At 42.2% G+C, this 24,112-nt stretch overlaps 3 protein-coding genes across 6 annotated transcripts in view; 1 reads left to right on the top strand and 2 right to left on the bottom strand.

Moving 5' to 3' along the window:
• Positions 1-251: 251 nt before the first annotated feature.
• glod4 (glyoxalase domain containing 4) lies at positions 252-4,973 on the bottom strand. Its single transcript, XM_040008949.1, has 9 exons — positions 4,723-4,973; positions 4,489-4,538; positions 3,392-3,512; positions 3,144-3,288; positions 1,783-1,919; positions 1,571-1,657; positions 1,368-1,481; positions 1,200-1,286; positions 252-1,109 (listed from the first exon to the last, which is right to left on the bottom strand). Exons 1-9 carry the CDS (start codon positions 4,810-4,812, stop codon positions 1,044-1,046), a joined length of 897 nt encoding a protein of 298 aa, XP_039864883.1. The 5' UTR covers positions 4,813-4,973; the 3' UTR covers positions 252-1,043.
• A 244-nt stretch (positions 4,974-5,217) lies between these two features.
• mrm3a (mitochondrial rRNA methyltransferase 3a) lies at positions 5,218-8,583 on the top strand. The gene is made up of 4 exons (XM_040008944.1): positions 5,218-5,719; positions 6,244-6,488; positions 6,571-6,732; positions 6,832-8,583. The coding sequence occupies exons 1-4, from the start codon at positions 5,340-5,342 to the stop codon at positions 7,410-7,412; spliced, it is 1,368 nt and encodes a 455-aa protein (XP_039864878.1). The 5' UTR covers positions 5,218-5,339; the 3' UTR covers positions 7,413-8,583.
• Positions 8,584-8,594: 11 nt separating this feature from the next.
• nxn (nucleoredoxin) overlaps positions 8,595-24,112 on the bottom strand; it is a 70,711-nt gene continuing 55,193 nt past the window's right edge. For all 4 annotated transcript variants that reach the window (XM_040008945.1, XM_040008947.1, XM_040008948.1 and 1 more), the window contains 6 exons: positions 23,147-23,280; positions 20,287-20,387; positions 20,051-20,157; positions 18,765-18,944; positions 18,102-18,226; positions 8,595-9,516 (listed from right to left, as the gene is read on the bottom strand). In XM_040008945.1, coding sequence (XP_039864879.1) covers positions 9,334-9,516; positions 18,102-18,226; positions 18,765-18,944; positions 20,051-20,157; positions 20,287-20,387; positions 23,147-23,280 — 830 coding nt within the window. In that variant the 3' untranslated portion in view covers positions 8,595-9,333. The remainder of the gene's footprint in view (positions 9,517-18,101; positions 18,227-18,764; positions 18,945-20,050; positions 20,158-20,286; positions 20,388-23,146; positions 23,281-24,112) is intronic.

The following is a 24,112-nucleotide window of genomic DNA, read 5'->3' as shown; positions in this document are numbered from 1 at the left end:
TAAACAAGCACGAAAATAAAATGCGCAACCTTTATTCCAGTCATACATCAGTTTTACAAATACCAAATAAACAGTTTATTCCCATTGTGCACACAAGTCTCCTCTGCCATCCCCCTTAGGGAAAAAAACGTATTTCTACATTCTCAGGTAACATCCCTGCACCTGCCAGCCTTTTGGTCATTTGATTGTTTGCATATATGCAAAATGCTTCAACTAATGAGGAAGAACATACAAAATCAGGCAAATTCTCCTTAATTATACATATAAAACCTTTATTTTCTATTATGGTATATGGCACATGTTTTCTAAATACAGGTAGACATGGATAGAATATAAAACAACAGGTTCACGTGCACAAACAACAGAACTGAAAGAGAGAACCACAGACCATGCAGATGTCATTTGGTCATTTTTGCATCTGAGTGTATCCATCTTATGTCTTTGCAGTCCTTGTACATATCTTTTTGCGCCTCATTTCTGTTGTTTTGTGGCTCGTTACTGGATATGTCATATTTCAAGGATAAGACCAAAAGCTCATAGAGCCCGTACATGGTGGGCCCATTGAGTAATCTGTGTTTTATAATTACCACAAAATCAGTTAGGAACTGTGCAAACATGTTGTTTTACTACAGCTGTAAGAGGAATTTGCACATAAGGTTGGTGGAGACTCAGTAGAGGTGCAAGACCAAATTTAAGCTATGAAGTCCTGGTGATACTTTATTATGAGATTAAGTTGGCCCCAACTTCTCTCAGTGTCCCCTTTTCGCCTAAAATTAAGATCACATTGAAATGTCTTTTATAGATAAAACTGACTTGACTTAATGTTTTTTGCCCATCACTCAGCCTTGCTTTTAGGAAGAATATTTATTGGGAAAAAAAATCCATAACAAGTGGTCCATTACATCATCTCAGGGCACAAATGTTTTTACATAACACAAAATTAATCTTACGCTGCCAGCCTAAGGCAGATCTATGCTACAGGTGCGTTGTGCGGCATCTCATCCTCATTAAATGATGAAAACTGACAGGTCGGCTGCTCCATCTCATGCAGCAGTCTTCTGTTTGTTGTGTTTGGCAAACCATTCATCACTTTTATCTTCAGCCATAGCCTGAAAAGTGTTAAAAGGATGACAAGCACAGTGAATATCTGACACATGCTGGATAAGCATTTGAAGGCTATGTGTTATAGTAACACCAACCTTATCAAGGAATTCATTCCCTTTGGGATCCAACATGGAAAGCTGCCTAAAGGCCTCATCTCCCACAAAACAAATCTCATGGCCATCCTAAAGCAAACATTTTATGTTTAATATTGTTAACTTAATGAATTTGACATCATTTCAGCATTATTTTGGGAACGTGCTTACAGGGTCAGCCAAAATAACCACTTCTACTGTAGCTTTTCCAGGAGTGTCCAAGCTGACCAATGGAGTGAGAATTTTCTGATTTTCCTTTTTCATCAAGGCTTCAATATCCGGCAGCTGAGGAGCATAATAATATCTCATTATAATGTTGTTGGAAATAATTTATCTGCAAGTTGACATTAGCCGTTTAGAAAATAATAATTTACTTGCTCCCGCGGGCATGAAAACGCTATTCTCCCAAAAGCTGTTCCATGGTCAACCATCCCTCCAATGTCCTGAAGCTCCAGTTTGCACTACAAAAAATTTGACACATATTACTCAGGCATCAACATAAACCGCAAAACATACAATTCAAACTTCAACAATAGAACTATTTTAAACTTATCTTAGAGTTTAACGTTTAATTTCTTTGACTCACTTGACTGTCTGCAAATCCCATGAGCACCGTCTTCTTTTCCTCATTTTTGTCCATCACTTTCATCCCCAAGAGTGTGGACCAGTAGTGGGTCGATCTTTGGAGGTCTGATACCCCGAGACAAACCTTCTGCACAGGGTCTGGGAACAGATTACAGAAAGTAAGTGGTTAACAGGTTAACAGATGGGTACTTCTGTAGTCCTTTTCTACTCTATTTGAGCACTTACAGCACTTTTTTACTGCAAGCTGCATTCAGCCATAAACACACATATTCATAAAATTGTCTCTTTTAACCTCTCTCACACACACACAGACACACACACCGGGGCAACTCAGGGTTCAGTATCTTGCGCTAAGGATACATGCAGAGGATCAAACCACTGTGTGAACACACTACACTTGTGTGTCATCGGCTAGTAAATGTTGTTCCAGGAACAACATTGCAAGTGACCAATCAGAATGTTGTGACGTCATACTTTTGCGACTTCGGGAAAAACCGCCGTAAAACAAAAAACTGTACTTAAGCTGCGAGAAACCGTCTCTGTCCGCCGATCAACGGACCCTGACCCTTTAATAAACGCTAAGCAGAATTTCATAAGTGCACGAATGGCTTGGTGCGCCAAAGAATAACATCACAACAATGTGATTGATCACTTGCAATGTTGATCCTGAAACAACATTTACTATGTTGTTCCAGGAACAACACCAACATGACGATATCAGATCATCCGCGTTTAGATAATCACGCTTTATGACTGCTGGAAAGTGACTCTGGATGTGCACAAATAAACCCTTAAAAGAAATAAGATTCAGAATTGAGTTGCTATACTTTAGACATCTGGGTCTCCTTAAAATTCTTACCCAGCACCTGCTTACACTTTTTCCACATAATTGATTAATTCTGTTAATTCTGTTGATTCTGATTCCAGCTCAGTGATCATATGCCTTTTTTCATACAGGGTCAGAGACAGATTTAACAGCTGTCACTAGTGAGGAAGCATCCATATGTGGAACATGTGTGGCACATGTGAGGAGATGGAAACTCTTAAGCAGGTTTTGATAGATCGCTCCAACTATGTCATGGAGAGAAACCCTACGTGATCAGAACTGTCAAGAATGGACATTACAGCCTTTTCTCTAAAGTCAATATTGAACTCTGATCAATATGAAGTTACAAAGTATTCATTTAAGTTTGTGGATACCAGACTGCATGTAAGGATTTGATCCTTGATGGGAGGTTTATGAAGCAACACCCCCCCCCAAAAAAACAATATGTCTTTGTTGCATCCAGCCTGCTAGAAACCCAAGAAAAAGAAGAAGAAGCTGAAGAAGGAGCAGGCAGATTTGACTTGTGTGACACTCACCATTATGAGGTTGCTCTTTGTCCACCAGATAGAAAGGATAGCCTCCAGGAGCCTGAGTCAGATACAGAGCCTCTCCCACCTCAGTGAGAGGCCACCCGAGACATTTAGCATTGCTTACAGCTTGGCTCGACTGCAGAGTGATCCCCTAACATGAAAAAACACGTGCAAATATCCCATTATTGCCACTGTACACTGAATAACAAGACAATCTTTTCCTGCATGCAATGTGAAAACAAACTCTCACCCACCAAGAAGTCATTGCCAAGTTTATATTCTCCCACGCCATAGTTGTAGGTCAGTTCAGCAACAAAATGGTCATCCTCTGGACCAAAGCCAACCATTGTCTTGCTCCATTTCCCATCATAGGGGCTGTATGGGTAGGGGGTGAAGGCAGGTTTACCACTAGTGTATCAACATCTGCATTGTCCTGTGAAAAAATATTTGCCCTCTTCCTGATTTTTTATGTTTTGCATGTTTGTTACAGTGATATTTATTAGACCATCAAACAAATTTTAATATTAGTCAAAGATAACCTGAGTGAATTAAAAAAAAATATCCACTGGCAATGTTTTAAAAAAAATGAGACAGACCTAACAGAACCTGGCTGAAAGATATCTAAAAGAAACACATCATGCCATGATCTAAAGAAACACATTTGAAAAAAAGTCACTGATAGTGTTAGTCACTAACTGAACTATCAGTCTGGAAAGCATTACAAGGCCCTTTGTATGGATTTGGGACTCCAGTAAATCATGGTGAGAGCCATTATCCACAAATGGAGAAAACTTTAAACAGTTGTGAACCTTTCCATTAGTGGCCAGCCTACCAAAATTCCTCCAGGAGTGCATTAACAACTAATCTAGTCACTAAAGAACCCAGAACAACATTTAAAGAACTGCACGTTTCCCTTGCCTCATTTAAGGTCAGTGTTCATGATTCAACAATAAGAAACAGACCAAAACACCCTAGCAAGTCTATCTCTGAATGGCTTAAAAAAAAGGAGGGAGAGAGTCCAGACCTTAAAGCGTTTTGTCCATGTGGGAAAACCATCCATTGTGGCTGAGTTCAAACAATTCTGAAAAGAAGAGTTGGTCAGAATTCCTCCACAGTGACGTGAAAGACCTTTTGACCGTTATCTTAAACGCTTGATTACAGTTCGTAAAGGTGGCATAACCAGTTATTAGGTTTAGGGGGCAATACATCGTTTCACTAAGCCCTGATTTGTTTGACCTTGATCTGAAACATGAAAGTGTAACAGGAAGGTGGCAAATACTTTTCCCCCCACAGGACTTTTATTTAGCGTTATACTGAGCTCAAGATTCAACTGGAGTTGTGTCTTATATACCCATTACAAGTTGCCTTGCAGCCTTCCTCAAACTCTTCGTGTCTTAAAATCTGAAATAAATAACAAGTAGTGAGAACATTACAATTCAGTGATGTCCACTTCCACTTATACAATGATAACTATGGAAATTTGCTCAGGTTGTGCAACCCTGAAATTATCCGACATCAGCAAAAGCTGCTAGTCTACGGCGGCTTCAGTCCAATCCTACATTTAAATGCAGCTCAGAAAACTTACCTTCATACCTAGAACATCTCTGTAAAAGGTGGCAGTTTTAGCCCTGTCACCAACTTTGAAAACAAAATGCAGCGCTCGTCTCAAAGCCATGTTTGTTGACAGCCGTGCTACCTGTGGTCGTATCGATTTTTCTGTGCTCGACTGGTAATCACCAATGAACACATACCGGGTATTTGCAAGTAAAACTACAAAACGAAAAAAAAACCCGCTGGATAATGTGTTACACCACCTGTCGTTATTATTAGTGCTGCTCTAGTATTAAAGCAAAGAACGGCGACTGTACGTTAAAGTACAATGTATAAAATTCACAATCCCCCCTAACTGCTCAGGTTAATGGTTTGACCAATGTGTTATTGTTTTCTCGCGAGATTATGATCAAGCGTCAAGTTTGAAGCATCAATAAATGTAAAAAAAAAAAAACGGCTACTATAGGACCCGTTTAACAATTTGTGACACATTATGTTATTAAATAATTACATTAATAACGCCACCAAATGTGTTTGGTTTATTTTTAATTTGTAAACGCAATATCAGCTATTAAAAGCTGGTGGCGCTAGGCGGGTTAGCTTGTATTTCTGAAACATCCTGACAGATGAGAGAAGAAGAAAGCAGGCAAAATGGCAGCGTACACAAGAAGCATGATCTGCCTGATTTCCATGATAGAGCGACATGCTTTCCTAACAACCAGGAGCTGTGTCACTGTGGAATCAAAACGGTATGTACGCGGACTGAGGAGGAAACCTGTCAGAGTGCTGTTTCCTGAAAACGAGACGGGAAAAGTCATAAAGGCGCCTCAGATTCAGTCAGACGACCCAAAGATCCAGAGGGAGACCAGGGGAAGAATCATATCTGCAGCAACACAGCATCACGAAGAGAGAAACTCTGTTAGGACGAGGACTGATGCGCAGTCAGCTACGAAACATGCTTTTACTGTGACAAATAATGAAGTGGACGGACTGCGCTATGAGAGGGCTTCGCCTGGAGATAAAAGACTGGCGTAAGTCTCACCGAGTGAGGGCAGTAGCAGAGGTGATTGAGCCAGAGGCCATGGGCCCTGGCATACAAAACAAAAACACAATTATTAGGAATACAGCAAGAACAAAGTTGATGTGCCGAGATGTAGTAACCACAGAGAGATAAAGCTGATGAGCCATACCATGGAGATGTGGGAAAGAGTTTTTGAAGCTTGTTTAACGAGAGAGGTGATGGTCAGTGAGTGAGAAAGAGCAGTACAAATGTGATGTTTGCTTTGAGAGAACTGATGGAGAAATATTGAGATGGTCAGAAGGAGTCGGACTGTAACTTTGTGGATCTAGAGAAAGGATATGATAGGGTGCCAAGAGAGGAACTGTGTAATTTTATGAGAAGGTCAAGAACTGCAGTATGTATGTCAGGACACCCGGGTGCATGTGGCCCTCCATCAACATCTTGTCCCAAGGTAGACATAGATTTTGTAGCTGTCCTCATCCTTCTGAAGCCATTCCTTCCTTCTCCTCCTCTTTCTCCACGTCTCTGCTCTAGGAGGTTAGTGAGTGTGGCTCGTTCCAGGACATTTCGGGACCACCAGGGTAAAATCCTTCTTGAAGGCAGGCGTTTGATCTGTGACGCCCTGGATGCTGGTGCTAAACCACAGACTGTGTTCTTCAGCACGGTGGATCGACTCAGAGAGCTGCCCTTAGATAAGCTGAGAAGGGCCACACTAGTGAAAGTCAAGTTTGAGGACATCAAGCTCTGGTCTGACGTTGTAGCCCCACAGGGAGTGATCGGTAAGGGTCAGATTTTCTTTTTTGGCTCACGATGAAACACTAATATCTCAATTATTTCTGACTCTGACCTCTTCTTCTGCAGCGATATTTTCTCGCCCAGATCCGGCACGGTTAAACTTTGCAAGTAAAGGTCACTCAGTGCCTTTGTCTCTGATATGTGACAACATCCGGGATCCTGGGAATCTCGGGACTATGCTGCGATGTGCTGCTGCTGCTGGCTGTCATAATGCCCTCCTCACAAAGGGTAGGTTTACAGTAATCTCTAATTATTAGAGATCAAATTAATAATCCTGTGAAATCTTCCTTTGAATTTTGAGAACTTTGCATTTTTTTTTTCAAACAGGTTGTGTGGATGTTTGGGAGCCTAAAGTTCTCCGTGCAGCAATGGGCGCTCATTTCCGCCTTCCCATCTATCCCAGCCTTGACTGGGATGATGTTGAAAACCATCTCCCTAAACCCGTGACTGTCCACGTGGCTGACAGCAGTGGCAGCCCCGACAGAAGTAGAGAAGTAGAGGTTAATGTGTCTCCTGAACCCTCCAAAGCTGGAGATTACGGCTGGGTCAGCTCAAGACCCAACCGCAAAAACATGGAGTACGAGGATTACGATTCTGATTCGGACTCTGAACATGAGGGACTTTCACTCCCCAGAGTGGACACTAAGCTGTACTATGACAGTTGGGCTCAAAGCCCAACTGCTCTTGTGATAGGTGGTGAGACGAATGGTTTGAGCCTAGAAGCAGTCCAGTTGGCAGAGAAAACTGACGGCCACAGGCTCTTTATTCCCGTTGTTCCTGATGTGGACAGCTTGAATTCTGCCATGGCAGCTAGCATTCTTCTGTTTGAAGGCAGGAAGCAACTCTTAAAACTACTGCAAACATCTGGAAAGAAACGTCAATGTAAAGCTGAGAGACAGTTTCCATGATGCTTCTATTAAATATCAGACTGAACAGAGTGTCCCATATAATACTCTTAACAGTAAATTTGCAAACTGTGTTTCTGATTTATGTGAATTTGAATGTTTTCTTTCACTGCAAAAAAACCAAAACCAAAAATAAAGCATTATCTACAGATAAACCTTAGAGATAAATCTGGATTAGGTGACTGAAGCATCCCTCAGTTATGAAGCTACTGGCTCAGGCAGATAACTTTCCTTGCTGTACTGAGCATTTTGTCTCCACTTGCCTCACTTCATCAGTATACATTCCATTAATTCACATAATTAACTCCTCCTCTCCATGCTCCTGTTTATTCCCTCTTTCTCCCCCCTTACCCCCAAATGAGTCCCTGAATGTGGTTCTGTTGGAGGTCTCTTCCTGTTAAAAGGAAGTTTGAATTATTATGATGAATACAGTTGAAAGGTCAAAGAATTTTTGGTGAGTTCCTTAAAACAACTACCCTCAGTTCCTCATATATTCATGGAAATTTTAAAGGTGCGCTTTAATTTAAGTATTTGTATTAGCAACAAAATACATCAAATTTCTGTAATACTGCAATTTTTTGCTGTATGTGTTAATCAAGATTGCATCAAATACTTTGAAGTTCATAATAAACCTTGTGCTGGAAGGTAAGCAAAAAAGAAAAGCAGCTATTTCTTCCCTTCTAATAGTTTTCTGTTGGAGCCTTAACCAGATGTCTGCTCTTATTAAACAAAGGGGGAAAAAATGTTTTTTTTATTAGCAGCTACATTGTTTATGCAAAAGTGCAGATATTTACCCTGCTTACCAGTACAGCTCAAGGTCAGAAGTTTCTATTCCACCTGAGATTTTAGTGCATCAGCAGAGTCGAGGTACAGACTCTCCCATAATAAATGCAACATTAAGTTTGTCATTTGAGCAAACACAGTTTAAACTTCTGAGAAAGGAACTGGAGCGTCACTGCACTGTGCGTCTTTTCCATATTCAAGAGCTAACTTTATTGATAAAACTTAGCAGGAACAAAACTCTTGTGCTTGCCAGTGAATGTTTAATTGGTGTGAGAAGCTATGACTAAGGTAACAGGATATAAAAGGGATTTATACATTCAACTTTTCAAAAAAAAAAAAAAAAAAGTCATTTTTGTGCCTCTAGGATAAAAAAAAAAGAAAGAAAAAAAAACTGGACTTTTTCCATTAGGGGGACCTTCACAGAAAGTCCTCATAATGACTTTGAGATGAGAACTGACTAGAGATGACTTTCACTCATGTCATGACACAAGAAGACAGGGGGGTTAAAACATCAGTCACTGGTAGAACATGCTCTTTACTGTATGTGCACCTGTCAAACTGTGGGATATTTATTTATTTAAATAGGGCCAAGAAGGCGTACAGCTACATCCAACTCAAGTTTAGCACATCTGCACTACAGGTGAAATACAACTGTAAAAGAAAAAAAGATGATTTTATTTATTCTTTCTTAACTTCATTCAGAAAACAAAAGTAACAAGAATCTTGCAGACAAAACAGAAAGCAAAAGATTGGCTGTATAAGTAGGTCCACTGGGTAATTCTCCGGTTTCTCTAGAAATGCCACCATGAGAGAATAAAAATAAAAAAAAAAAAAAATTCTGAGGCAAAAAGAAAAGAAAAAAAAAAGAAGAAACAAACAACAGAATCTCCATATATATTACTGTATGGACTATAGTCAATGCAAGGCACCACAGGAGAAAGAGGGGACTCCATGAAAGAGGAACACATCTAAAATAAAAATGCTAAAATGCCAGTAAAAAGTGAGACATCTCTCTAACAGTCAGGATTGTAGCTGGGAGAGAGAGTGGGAGCCTGGAAACTGTGGGGTGTAGCAATAGGTCAGGGATGGATGATGCCGTGAGTCCCATGTAATAGGTCCAGTTTATACGTGGACAGTTTCTTTAGATGGGCTCCGGTTTGAGCTTTTCAGCCAGGAAGTCGCCGACAAACTGCTCCACCACGGCCGGCGTGATCTCCTCCACATCGCGAACGTACTTAGCACGGGCCGACATGTCCAGGATCGTGAGCAGAGGTGCCGCTTCGGGGAGGTTGGTGTAGTCTCGCAGAGAGTCGCTCATGTCATCCTGCAGGGAAAGAGAAGGAAGTACAGCGCTTAATGTGATTTTGTGTGATAGAGCAGTACATTCCTCACATGCGGAAATGGTTAAGCTACAATCAGGGCCTCTGGTGGGACTCAGGCCAAAATGACACAAATCTGTCATTGCTTTGACTAAAGCAAGCCTGTGATTAAAATTGTAAAAAAAAAAAAAAAAAAGTTTAACAGCAAAATCTTTGCCTTCTCCATCCTTTCACCACATGTTTCAAGTCTTGTCACGTATAGCATCCTGACATTACAGGTTGGGATACCACAAGAAATTCCATCATGATGGAGAGGAAAATAAAAATATACAAATATATAAAGTCTTTGTTCCCTGTAGTTTTGGGTTGCTGTGAGTTCTGAACATTCTGTGTAGTGAATTCAACATTTTTTCTTTTGCATGACTTCAGTTTTACACCTCATTTAATTTATTGCACAATGCGACAACTTCAGTCTCTAAATTATAAAAAAAAAAAAAAAAAAAAAAACAACAACTAGAAAATATCCTCTATCGAGGCCAATGCATTTCAAAAAGACAAGTAATCTGGATTAATGCTACACCACCAAGTGTAAGGTTCAGCCTGGAAGTTTTAGCATAATTTTGGTGAGTGGGCAAATCTTACATATGATTGGCTCAACATGAGTAATCAGTCCAGAAGTTCTCTCAAGAATTGTCAGCAGTTAGAACTGCCGGTACATGTATATTAGTACTTCAAACATTTTGTTTTCATTGCTAGTTTGAGCTAAACAAATCGAGTGCTTGCTGATGACACCGTGCGCAGCGCTCCAAAGATGCATTTTAAAAGTGTAAACAGGCTCACAGTTTTATTTAAAAGGGGCTGCAAGTGAAAGAAGGCTGTGAATCCCAACTCTACTGCAGCATAAACAAACAGCTAAACCTCCGGTGTAGAAATGTCACCTAAAATGCCTGAAAATGCCCCACAAAGATCAACAGGATTGCAAGTGATGCAGTTCTGTACATGGCATGGGGATGTCTTGTTGGGAGATAAGAGTGAGCTTTTATACTGGCCACATTTGCTGACATGGCATTTGAAGTACAACCAAAAACCTGGAGGAGACACTCTAGACATTTCCGTACTCCACAGCGGTTCACACTTCAGAAAACGAGGACAGCGCCCTGCACTTGAACTATGCCACGCTATAAAATCCAGAACTGCTTGGCACCATTTATTAATGCACACTTCTTGAAAGAGAATATGAGAAACTCTTCTCTGCCATCTTCCTGCAGACGGCCTGCCCAGGGAGACCACAGAGCCACTCCTTAGTCACACATCCTGCTGCATAGAAAGACGTGAAGGACCCCGGTGGGCGTCCAGAAGCATCCCTCCTTTGTCAAAAGCTCACCCACATCAGATTTGACTCCCATCGCAGATGTTAGCAGGAGATGGAGCAGTGCAGATTTGAGAGGGGGTGTGTTAAAAATACATTGCTGCTGGGTGTATAGTGGGGATTCCAGTTTGAGTTCTTTCCAGTTATTTTAAAACAGCTTCACCATTTTTTTTAGCCTGAGGCTTGATATCACCTTTCACCCCTTAACAAGTCAGGATTACAACCTCTGTACCCAGAGATTATAGATATGAATCACTACGGGGGGAAGGAAGCAGCAACTTTCAAACAAGCTTGAGAGGGCCATCAATTATTGAGGCTGAACATGAAATCACAGTTTCGTAATTCAGCTTAAAGTTCCAGCCGCGAGCGCTTCGGCAACCGGCATTCCTGCCTGGACAGAGATCCATTATTCTCGGCGAATGAATTTCATGTGTTGGGTTTAGCGAGGTCACATAGTTCTCTTAAATGCTTACAGCTAATATACTAATATCATTTGCAACATTTTCCTCATCCTCATGACACGATGGCCCAGCTTCTCCTCAGCTTAGCTTGCTGGCTTGGAGGGAGAGCCTCAAAGATTAAAGATCACTTCCATATGGCAAAGATTTAGTTTCAAATGCAGAACATACAAGGAAAGGCCAGAGGGTGGCACTGCAACAAAGAGCTGGACTTTAAATAAAGGCCTCTGATGCTGTTAGTTACTGATTTATGTGACAGAGTGAGTTAAGTGGAACAAAGTCAACGATATCGCAACTTTGGATGGATTTCCTGCTTCATGTGATACTCCTCGAAGTTCAATTTGTTGTCTCTTCTTTGTTATCAGAGGATCCGCAGCTACTCTTGTTAAATGGATCAAACCCCACAATGAGCCCTCAGACTTTTCATTAAATAGCTGCACCGCTACCTAAAAAGGATAAGTATGCCAAGATGAAGTCTGTGACCTCTACTTTGCAAAACTGCTAACAGATGGAACAGATGAATTGAAGTGTGGTGTTTTGTTATAGGCAGCTAACTTCCTCTGAATAGACCATTTTATTATGCTGCAAATCACCATACATCGACTACTTAATGCTCACAGATGTAAGCTGTCACTAAGGACAATGTTGTTACGAGAGAAATACTGCTTAATTCTCCGACTACAAATAAAAGCTCTTGCTTGCAGGCTCACTTGCAGCCATACGAAGCGTAGATTAGAGATCATCTGTAAAGAAACCACAACGAGAGAAACTCCAAAATCCATCAGTGTGACCTTTTCAGCATTTTCGATATGAGAAGATGTAATCTCTGCAACAGTCTTCACCTCCGTGCATATATATATATTTTTTGTGGCTTTTAGCTTGTGGAAACTGCTTCTCACGAGGTGCAGTCATTTCAGAGGGGCCCTCTGCAGCTCAGCCGAGAACAAAAGAAAGAAAAAAGAAAAAGACAAAAGGGCCGCTGCTGTAACCCACACTCACAGCTGTGATAAGGCTCAGCTTGTGTTTACCGTGTGGGACCTGCTGGGCCGTGCCAGGCTTGTTCTGATTACTGATGCATTGTGGCATTTCACAGACAGACATCGACCATCTGATAAGGATTCAGCTGATAATGATGAACCCAGCCACTCGCCCCTGAGCTGGGGTTGTGTCCATCTCACAGGTCACCTTTGATGTCCTGAGAAAAAGTCGTCATTGTCATAGATATAGCTACCTTATACTGCTGAAATTTAAAACATTTTTACATGGTGCACAGATAAATAAAAAAAATCCAACAGATTAATTTTTCTACACAGTTACAGTTATAGAAATGTGCAAAAATTTTCAAAATTTCAGTATATTGATTTGCCCATTTCCCATTTTCCTTGCAAAATGTAAAGAAATGAGGGGTGTCTCAAGACTTATACACAATACTATGAGATGGGGAAAAAAGTTATAACTTAAACTCTCAGTCAATGCAATAATTGTGTTCCATTAGCCCAAGTAGATTCGTCTAGATTCGTCCACATAGAAACGTCTGAAAACGCTTACGTCCCAGTACTGCGCATGCGTGAAAAACAAGAAGCTTGGACCTGCCTCATTTCTGTCTGTCGTTTATTTACTTTCTTGATCTTTGAAACGTCGCGACAAAATGTTGAGTAAAAGCACAGAGCTTTTTTAAATGGACTAACAATGAGTTGGAGTTGTTGCTGCGAGTAACACAAAAGTACAAAATTGCAAAAGCGAGTGCGTATAATGCCCTCCGCTATCTTGGTTTAATTGGTCACATGACTGCATCATATGATTAACATACGTCATGTTTTAGTTAGTTTTTAGTCTCCGCTTTCGCTGTGGACGGGAGGCCAAAACTGAGAGAAAACGATTCGTTTTCAAATAAAAATGCATTAGTGTGGACGTAGCCTGTTAGCAGTAGGGGTGCAATGATACACAAAATTCACAGTTCAGTTTGATACTTTGGGGTCACGGTTTGATATTTTTTCAATACAAAAAAAATGTTCATGCCTTTTTAATTTGTCCATCCATCCATCCATTCGCTTCCACTTATCCTTTTCAGGGTCGCGGGGGGCGCTGGAGCCTATCCCAGCTGTCATAGGGCGAAAGGCGGGGTACACCCTGGACAGGTCGCCAGTCTGTCGCAGGGCTAACACATAGGGACAGACAACCATTCACACTCACATTCACTCGCACATTCACACCTAGTGACAATTTGTATTAATCAATTAACCTATCCCCACAAGCTGCATGTCTTTGGACGGTGGGAGGAAGCCGGAGTACCCAGAGAGAACCCACGCAAACACGGGGAGAACATGCAAACTCCACACAGAAAGACCCCGGCCTGATGGTGGAATTGAACTCAGGACCTTCTTGCTGTGCGGCAACAGTGCTAACCACCGTGCCACCGTGCTGCCCGTTTTTTTGCCCGAGTAACACAAAAGTACAAAATTGCAAAAGCGAGTGCGTATAATGCCCTCCGCTATCTTGGTTTAATTGGTCACATGACTGCATCATATGATTAACATACGTCATGTTTTAGTTAGTTTTTAGTCTCCGTTTTCGCTGTGGACGGGAGGCCAAAACTGAGAGAAAACGATTAGTTTTCAAACAAAAATGCATTAGTGTGGACGTAGCCTGTTAGCAGTAGGGGTGCAACGATACACAAAATTCACAGTTCAGTTTGATACTTTGGGGTCACGGTTTGATATTTTTTCGATACAAAAAAAATGTTCATGCCTTTTTAATTTGTCATTTATTAAAATTATAAATATATATTTTAACTCAAAAGTACAGTTTTTAAATGTAATGTTGCTGAAACAACAAAATAATAAAAAAAATACATTATCTGATCGAGAAATCACTCATCTTTGGAAAAGAGAGTTTATTACAGAGAAATGGCACTTTCCAAAATAAAAGCTATACTATACGCTTCTTCTGGGGTATATTCTCAGCAGCATATTAAACATATCAGGTCCCCATAAGGAGAATCATGTGCTAACGGCTGTCTAAATGACTCTGGTAAAGTTTGTAGCATGTGTGCTTGTTGTTTTTGTCTGCTTCCACTTGTCTTTGCACTACAATGATGTCACGTAAATGTGCAGTCATATTCGTTGTGTTCCCACTAGTGCTGTCAGCATTAATCTCGTTAAAATGACATTAACGCCATAATGCCACAAATCTCCGTTAACGAGTTACCGCGGATTGCCCCGTGCGTGGGGCTGGACGGAGTCAACACGTTAATGAGCTAACTGAGCTAACTGAGCTAACTGCGCTAACGCACTAGTTCCCACCAATGTAATTGAGCATTGCATGGCACATCGACATACTGTTTTACTTTTGTCCATGACGCGCTTACCTTCAGGGTCATACGTCACATGAAAACCAAAATAGTTCCAAAGGCCAGATCTGAATGAGGGTGGGGGGAGGTTCAAATTGCCATGTTGTAAGGAGCTTAGCTTCTGTCTTGCTAGCTTGCGCTGCGCTCAGTGGATCTGCGCTTGACAGTGCAGCCTAGGCGGAGTAGTCGAACGCAGATCCACTGAGCTCTCAACACAGACAGCATCGTCAGAAGAAAAGTTGATAAAATAAATTAAAAATGTTGTATTGTTCATACATATGTGTACCGAACCGAAAGCACTGTATCAAACGGTTCAATATCGATATGAGTATTGTTGCACCCCTAGTTAGCAGCTAACAAGCTAGATAAACACACAATCGCTAAATATCACAGGCCTTTATCTTCCGTTTTGATGTTTAGCTGTGTGCTTTGTCAATATTTGCATGAGGTAATTTTCTGCAATGCCCGCATAGATAAAATACTGTTCCTATGAATGCTTACACACATGGTCACATGTAAAGTTACCGGTCATCCATTTAGAAACATGGAGGCATAAGATCGAGCTTTGGACATTTCTACTACAGCACAGACTTTCTCACAACCCAGAGCCCTCGTCTACATCGCTGAATGAGACCTGCTTGGGTCACTAGCTGGTAAGATAATTAAGCATAACCCTTCTGACTGGCCGGTTAGGTTATTATATCCCCACTTGTTGCTTTTGCTTGACACCTCACCGCAGAAACAGAAAAAGCAAAAACAAACAAAACCCCATATACATTTGTTACTAGCTAAGGCCATATAACAGTAGAGTGCCTTGGATGGCCACTTGAGGCTGACCCCAGAAATGAACCCACTGTGCAGAAGGTCATTTTTTAAAACATAAGTAATCTCTTTAAAATTTTATTAAGGCTTAAGGCAAAAACCGAGGCATTAACCTCGAGGGACCACCACTGTTATACTATTGATCTGTATAAACATGTTGGAGCACAGTATGACCTTGTCTTTCCACTAACATGATCAAAATGTGCATATGTGAAGCATTCACATTTTACATTAAAACATAATGAATGCGAAAGAAACTGCCAGTGTGCTACGATTTGAATAAATGCAGTACCAGAGTGGTTATGAAACCCACTATAATCTCAAAGTCAAAGCAATCATCCTGTTTAGGGACACGCACACACACACAAATCAAGCAGGCAAAAACAAAGCTTTGAAGAGCAGAATCACAGTCACTTCTGGCTGCCACAAAAGTCTATTAAATTCTTATGTGACTGGATAATACCGCTCAAGTTCATTTTGCATGCAAGAGCCAGAACGCAGCAGAAGTTAAAGAACAAAAGATCTTTCATTCTGCGATTATAAATCAGTATACTGTACTACCCTGTGGCGTATGTTTTTTTACAGTTGGGTAAGAAGATCCTGTATCATTCAGCTCAGACTGGCCTCCCCCCTGAGGGGCTGCCAACATACTGCTGTCTCATGGACACAGAAAACCCAGCAGCTGGTCTGGCAGAGAAGTGTGTGCCTACCAGGGCAAACACAAGCTTAGCTGAAGGAGCCCAGAGCATGGAAGCTTCACAGAATGCCTGACATGGGAAGCGATATCTGACGCAACCCAGTCTGGAGGGGGAAACCTGGTGATTTCATAGCCGGCTGAGCTACAGCCAGGAAATTAGACCTGCACTACATGGATGTAAAAGTATACGGCTTAGCATGTGTTGCTCCTGAATAACCGCAAGCTCCAGTGCAACAGCGTTTCTTTGTGTTTGTGCCAACATTTCTTTGACCTGACACATTTAACACGAAACGTTATCAGTCCAACTCGTGCTTTCCTTAAAACTTCAGCTTTTCTAGGTCTGCGTACATGTGCCACTGATATTCCAAAGCAGACATTAGAGTTGAGCTGCCATTTAGCACATGTGCAAGCCATGCAGCTGAAACCGGAGCCTGCTTTTGGGCAAGTGACACACCAGAAACCAGTGCCGTCACCCCCAGATTGAACTGGGAGGAAGGCTGGCTGGAAGACAGAGTGCGGGGGAACTGAGGAGAGGTATCTAATCTGGTAATTATGTCTGCTGCTGCACCAGTTCTGGAGAGGTCAAGGCAGAACAACACAAGATAACAAGTATTATGAAAACTCCACGGCTCATCCCACACGGGGAAGATGTGGGAGGAGATACTGCGCAGATAGAAAGGATGATTTGTCAGTATTGTGAGGGAGAGCGCTGCCACGCTCTGCGTCTACCCATCATGATAGAGGCGCACAGTTGAATTGTAGGTCATGGATGGGACTGAATGCCTCTCTTGCACATTCAAGAACAGGGCCTCAAATGCTTTAGTAGCCACTGAAGTTGTGGAAATGTCATCTACTGCACATATGCACAAGTTCTAAAGTTTCATTTTTATTTAATTGCAAAGTCAAGGTTGGTGTGGCTGCCCTGACTTTCTGAGTGGAAAGTTTGACTGAAGGGGGCGCTAGAGTGGAAAATTCCAACTGGAAACTCTGGATTTCTCAGTTCCCACTTCAAATGGAAAGCAGCATCAGAGATTACAGAGCACCCTGAAGCCTGAGCTTTTGGCTCATGGGGATTACTTGTAAATAAGCTGACTTCATTACTTGAAACTAATTCATCCCCTTAAATACTCAAATCCAAAGCAGCTAAAATGAATTGTTGAATATAAACATATATTGACATTGTCAATATGCAACTTTGCGTTTCCAAAGTATCTCTTTTTATCCTTTTATGAGTCATTTTACTGCTGTTTAAGTCAATGTTTGGTCTTCTGACCCTCAACTGTTCTGTTCACTCTCGCCACTCACGCACGGTAACTCTTAGTGGCAGCAGGCAGCGTTTTTCCAGAAAACTGACTCTTTAGTAACTCACAGCAGTCACACGCAGTTAGCAAGCAGGTGGTGAACACCGAGCAGCAGCAGCAGCAGCAGAGCCAGATGTTTCCCCACAGTAGTGGGTAGAAACTGCAGAAGGGCCAAAGTGAAAAAGTAACTGCTGGATGTGGTCAAAGACAACGTGACAAAAATAGGTGAAATCCTCCTCTGGATAGAATACTGTTATTTGCCGAGAGTCTGTTTTGTCTAACGTGTCTCCACCTCCTTAAAAACAAAATCAGAAATGTTTGGAAATGTTTGTTTATGCATGTCGCTGTGTTATTGCACTGGCATTTTCACTATCATGTCTGTATCTGCCTCAAAACCCCCAAACCAAAACAAAAAGAAACCAAAAACACAGGATCGCCTGAGCTGTACATTCAAAGACTAAATCATCCCGAAGCACAGCTCAGGTAGAGCAGGATGTTCAACCCCCCCCCCCCCCCCAAAAAAAAAACCCAAACAAACCCCAGCTTATGCCAGTTTTGTGTGAAATGGTATTTCACTCTGTCGGCTTATCTCACCTCTCCAGCCACAAAGAACAGCAGCGGCGTCTCCTCCTCCTTCGCTTTGTACTTGGCCATGAGCTTTTCCGCTATTGGTTGAATCAGCTCCTTGGCTGGCTCCAATTCACCTTCCTCCTCAGCGTCTGCATTAACCAGGAAAGAGAAACAGAGCTCTGTTAAAAGCATGAAGAAGCCACATGGGAGAGGAAAAAACGAACAGATGAGTGAAAGTAGTGGCTGCAAGGATAGGCAACTGGAGGACAGATGAGTGAAGAGATGAAAGAAACTACATGTACAGATGGTCCTCAGTCTTGTTGTGCGATTTGGTTTGGCCTCAGGAGACACCACAGTGGTCTCATATTTTGAGGGTCATCACTTTGCACTCTCAAATTCTTTTCCATGTCTGTTTCCTCTCTACACCTTAATGTCTAAATCATTCAGTGCCACTCACTGGAAAAATTCTTTTCTTTTTTGCATTAGCATTCCCGTATTAGCATATAAATAGATGGAAACAGTAAATACTACATGAAGCATTTCCCACAGCATTTCCCTCTGGGACCTTTCGACATTGGAAGAATTTTCCACAGAGTCTGACATTCAATATGCTCTAAATAAATGCCACTTCATTCAGACAGAGCCCCATGTGGAACTTCGCCGAATTATAAAGCCTCAGCCTCTCACCCACAAACAGGACGAGGCAGGGACCTTCGTGGAGCTGCACGGCGTTTGACTCGCTGAGCTCGAGCACGGGCCGAGGGTGCCAGGGAAAGAGCCGGCACTCTGGGTCGTTCAACACCTCCACCCGGCCCTGTCGCGTGATCATGTGACCCTCCGTGTCCAACAGAATCAACGTGGGAATACCTGGATTGGAGAAAGATGATGAAAGGAAGAGAAACATAGGAGGGGAGGAAATGGGCAAAAGCCTGGGAGGTGGTATGGGTCGTTTCCTTTAATTATCGCATCATGACGCACTCTTTTCCCTTTCACAGTGAGATTTTTTTTTTTTTTTTTAAACCTCTTTTTGGGGATTCTCACCTCCCTCTAGCTCTGTCCGTTACCCCTCTGATAGTGTGGGTGGCTTGTAAAAGCACTGTGAATACAATCCTTTATCAGAAACGGACACAAATCAGGCAAGCAAGCAGCAATCAGTAAATTCCTGTCTGCACATGTGGACTGAAGTTAACTGAGGTGGGGGAAATCAGAGACTGCAGGGGTTTGAGTGAGTGTGTGTGTGTGTGTGTGTGTGGGGGGGGGGGGGGGGGGGGCAGTGTTAACTCGTCCAGTACACATTCCTCAAATTCTTTGCAGGACAGGCCGACGGCCAGTTTTCGCTAACTTCATCCACAGTCATCCACTCACACACTCGGGAGGAAGGCACGGCACTTCCGCAGTGAGACGGTAAACTGGATAACCAGCCCACATTCCCCAGGCTGCAGGGCGATCTGTGTTGCTGTTTTGCCCGCCCAGCACAAAGAGCTGTCAAGCCGTCGTGCCAGTGTTTCAGTATGTGACATAACCAAGTTTGGCAGAGAGAAAAAAAAAAAAAAAAAGATATATCCCCTTTCTGCTCTTATCTTAAAAGGCACACTGTACTCAATCACATATACATATTTTTTCCTGATCTGTACTGTTATTTGTTAGATTTTGAAGAAATTGGCCTTCTCTTGAATGTGATGTAACTAAAAGGATCTTGACTTGTAGCGCTCAAAGTGCCAAAACTGAATAAATTAATAAGGAAGAACTATTTTCTTCCTGCTGTTTACATCTGCCAATAAAAACAACAGCGTAACTAACCAACACTATCACTAGCATCAGCTTCTTATCACAGGGAGATGATGGATGCTTTTCTGCCTTTTGTGCAGTGATGCGGTTGGCTGCAACTCTCAACAAAGCAATGGATAAATAGCATAACAGGCCAGGAAAAACATGCCTATTCAGCGATAACGGTGATGGAGCTGGTGAAATACCTTGTATTCCGTATAGTCTGTTGAGCCGCGATCGCCGAGCCTCATCTGAATAAGGCACTGCCAACCATGGCATCTCGCTGAAGTACTGCTTAAAGGACTCCTCTGACCTGAGCGGGGTGGAGGGGAGAACCGAACAGGAAGATAACAGATGCTGATTTCTTGGTTTTAATAACAACAAGTAAGCAGGGACCCAGTTGGGTTCTTAACAGGCAAAAGGCAGGTGCAGTGTCGCTCACCTGTCGGCGCTGACGAACACTATCTCAAACTTCTGGCCCGACTCTTTGACGGTCCGATACGATTCCACCAACACACGAGTCAAACTGCGGCACGGTGGGCACTGAGAGAGAGCGAACGAGTGAGCATCTAATATACACAGTCACAAGTGTAATAAGGTGCTCATTTCCCAGGGTTTTTCCCCAAAACTATTTGCCTCTCCACCGCCAAACACCTTTCCACAAACTAGTAATTCTTTCTTGTTTTGTATCCAGGCCGTTTAAAACGTTAATCCCGAGGAATACTCGAGCTTAAGAAAGTATTTGCTCTACTATGTGTTTAGAGCGCCAACGCTATCCAGGCAAGGGGGAGCGGTGGTATGGCTGGCATTACGATGACATCAGAGCACCATGACAGTAAGAAGCAAAACAGACTAGTCTCAACTTCCAGCCTCTTTCCCATGCTCTGTTTGCTTCATATCTGTATTTTCTTTGTTTTCTCTGCTGTGAATACATAATAAAATAGAAACGTAATATTTAAATCAGCTTGAAGAGTTACAAAATGCATGCCACATGTTTGCATGGAGTGAAACTGAGGTTAAAATGATTTCAGGGACAATAGATTTTCTTCTCTTCTCTCAAACTATACTTATTTAAACATTGATTAGCCGATGAACGTAATGAATGCAAACTGCTTCAGCTAAGAAGCACAAGGACAGAAAGTACCAAAATACACATACATATACACTCATCACCAAGTACACCTGTTCAACTTCTCAGTAACACAAATATCAAATCATACAATCACATGACAGCAGCTTTGTGCATTTAGGAATGTAAACATGCTTAAGACAACCTCTTGAAATTCAAGCTGAGCATCAGAATGAGGAAGAGAGGTGACTTTGAATATGGCACGGTTGTCAGTGCCAGATAGGCTGGCCTGAATATTTTAGAAACTGCTGATCTGCTGGGACTTTCCCGCAAACGCCTTGTTGATGTCAAAGGTCAGAGGAGAATAGCCAGATTGCTTTCAACTGATAGGAAGGCAACAGTACGCTCAAATAACCGCTGGTTCTAAAAATGGTATGCAGAAGAACATCTCTGAAAGCACAACACAAAAACTTTGAAGCTGGCTGAACAAAATTAGACAGCAGAATATCGGAAAAAATGTTGTCTGGTCTGACGAGTTTCCAATTCTGCTGCAATATTCAGATGTTATGGTCAGAATTTGGCATTAAAAACAAAACAAATCAGGAAAGCATGGATCCATCCTGCCTTGCATCAATGATTCAGGCTGCTGGTGGTGTCATGGTGTGGGGATATTTTCTTGCCACACTACGCATCATTTAACATCCACAGCCTACCTGAGTATTATTGCTGACCATAATCATCCCTTTATGATCACAGTACACCCATTTTACAATGGCTGGAGACTAATGTCTCAACATTAGTCTCTAACATCTCAAACTTGTTTCTTGAACATGAAAATAAGCTCACTGTACAGTACTCTAAAAGCCTCCACAGTCAACAAATCTTAATCCAGTTATGTGCAGTACTATCATGGCTGTCCAGGCAACAAATCTGCAGCAACTGTATGATGCTCTTGTATCAAAACGGACAAAGGCGACCATTTTCCACAAAAAGGCTGAATGCACTGGCCCAACTTCGACTCTAGCCTGGAGCCTTTGCTCTGTGTCTGCACCACTCTCCTGCTTTCTCCACTGTCCTGTCTAATAATGGCAAAAATGCCCCAAAATAATTTCTCAAAAATGCCAGATTTATTGCTTGTGTCACAGTGACTAAATCTTTAACATACGCACAGTAAGCACATTCCCTGTAAATATGGATTAATGCCATAGCTGCTTCAGTTTCCTTCCCTGTAAATATGTTGAGGTATTTTTGCTAGACTTAATTACATATCATATGTCTAAGGCTCATCTCATCTTCCTGTTTACTAAGTAGAGAAGCTTAAAGCTTCCTACAGTGGCACTTCATCATATCAACACAAAGGGACGTTGGGACAAAAGCACAAAGTATCTTGTGTAGTAAGTGCGATCTTCCCTTATACCTTACAGATATAAACACTGTATAAGTGTGTTCATCGCTCATTACACAAGCTTGTTTTAGTACTATCGTGATAACACTAAAGTTTTCTCCCACTACAAGAGAAGGTCACGCTGCATGTGTCTCTGCCATGGGGCATTTAGGTCCCTCCGACAGGAAGGAGGGAAATAAAGTAAAGAAAATATACCATCAGGATGCCAAGGCAAAGTGCTGGCATTTTGTTTTTGTGAGACTGCTTTAGTAGCAGATAGATTTACACGAGTAACCAGGGGACCCTGGTGTAAAACACCGCAAATAAACTCCTGTAATTGCTTTTTGTGACTTGTCCTTTCAGTTTTATATGGCTTTGGGGTTTGCGCCAGCATTCGGGCGTCACCATTCTGAGCAGCCGGTATCTGAGGCTACGGCTCTGGCAGCTGCTGCGCCGACTGGCCTCGGCAGCTCGCGCTGCATCTCATCAGGAACAGCACAGCGATGATTTAACGCCTTCCATGCATCGTGAGTCATGACCTTCGCTGGCTATCGGCAGCGGCAGCAAAGAAAAGAAACAACGGTGTGACGTCTTTGGGGTGTGGTGACTGATCCACAGTTGGTGGTGAAAGGACTGATGGAGATCGTCAACCGCTGTAATGTAAACAGTCAAACACAATGGAGTCTCGCTCCTCTCTCTTATCTGTTTCTGCCTCTTCCTGCTCTGCTGTGCTGCTGCCGCTCTTTTTTCTCTGATGTCTCAATGTTTTCACAGAGTCAGGAGCCCTGAATAGGGAAAAAAAAAGAAAAGAAAAAAAGATGGGGTCCTCTTTGTCTTCTCTCCACTCACCCAGTGTGCTGAGAAATACACTCCCACATAGTGTCCCTCCAGAGAGCTGCTGTCTGTTGTCTGTCTGTTGTTCCTGAGCAGAGGTCCTGCCACCACCTCCGCAAATGGCTTCGGGCCCCAGGGGAACTCCAGGCCTGAGAGAGGGTAGGAAAGCAGAGGGGGCAAAGAAAGGGGAAACATGGGAAGGAAAACGAGAGATTATTGCCATGCTAGCAGTTCTAAGAGTTGCTGTGTGGCACTGATTTGAGCTAAATGCCAGTATTTTGTTCCATACCAGTGGAACAAGTGCAACAGAAGATGATGACGCTGTGTTTTCATAGGTATTTGGCTGCATTCATTATTAATAACATGACAAATTGTCCACTGTTGCACAAAGCTTTAACTCATACTTAAAACTACTATAACTCACAGTGACACTGTTAGGATTTCATGTCTGGGAATCATGAATATTTACAAAACATCACGGTAATCCATCTAACAGCTGCTTAGATACTGAAATGTGGACTCAAGAGTCACGCTTCAGCTCAGCAGAAGACCCACAGACAGCTTTTCTGTGTCCGTTAAGGGTGTCACATGTCAAACCACCACACACAGTTGTCATTGAAATATGTTTTTAAAGGGCTGTTTTGTTTTTTCTGCTTTGAAAATATGCACGCATGTGAACACACACACACACACACACACACACACACACACACTTAAAGAAAAAGAAATGTCGAACCTCTTAAGCAAATGAAGGCTGTCAGAAATACTTCCCTCCTGCTCTCTTTCACACTTTTCATTTCCTTTTCAAGGTGTTTTCATTGTTCCCGGCGAGCTCTGGAGATGCATTTGGTACAGCTGAATTAAAGGGGGGTGTAATCATAAATAAAAGCTTGTATGGCTGGTTCATAATGGACTCTTTATGTGAGCGCTGTTGTCCGGGGCTTCATTAGGCAGGAACGACACGTCTGCACTGCGCTGGCG

The sequence above is a fragment of the Simochromis diagramma genome, unplaced genomic scaffold (genome assembly GCF_900408965.1).
Source record: "Simochromis diagramma unplaced genomic scaffold, fSimDia1.1 OVJJ01000344.1, whole genome shotgun sequence".
Classification (NCBI taxonomy): domain Eukaryota; kingdom Metazoa; phylum Chordata; class Actinopteri; order Cichliformes; family Cichlidae; genus Simochromis; species Simochromis diagramma.
This window is presented reverse-complemented; position numbering and strand designations above follow the sequence as displayed.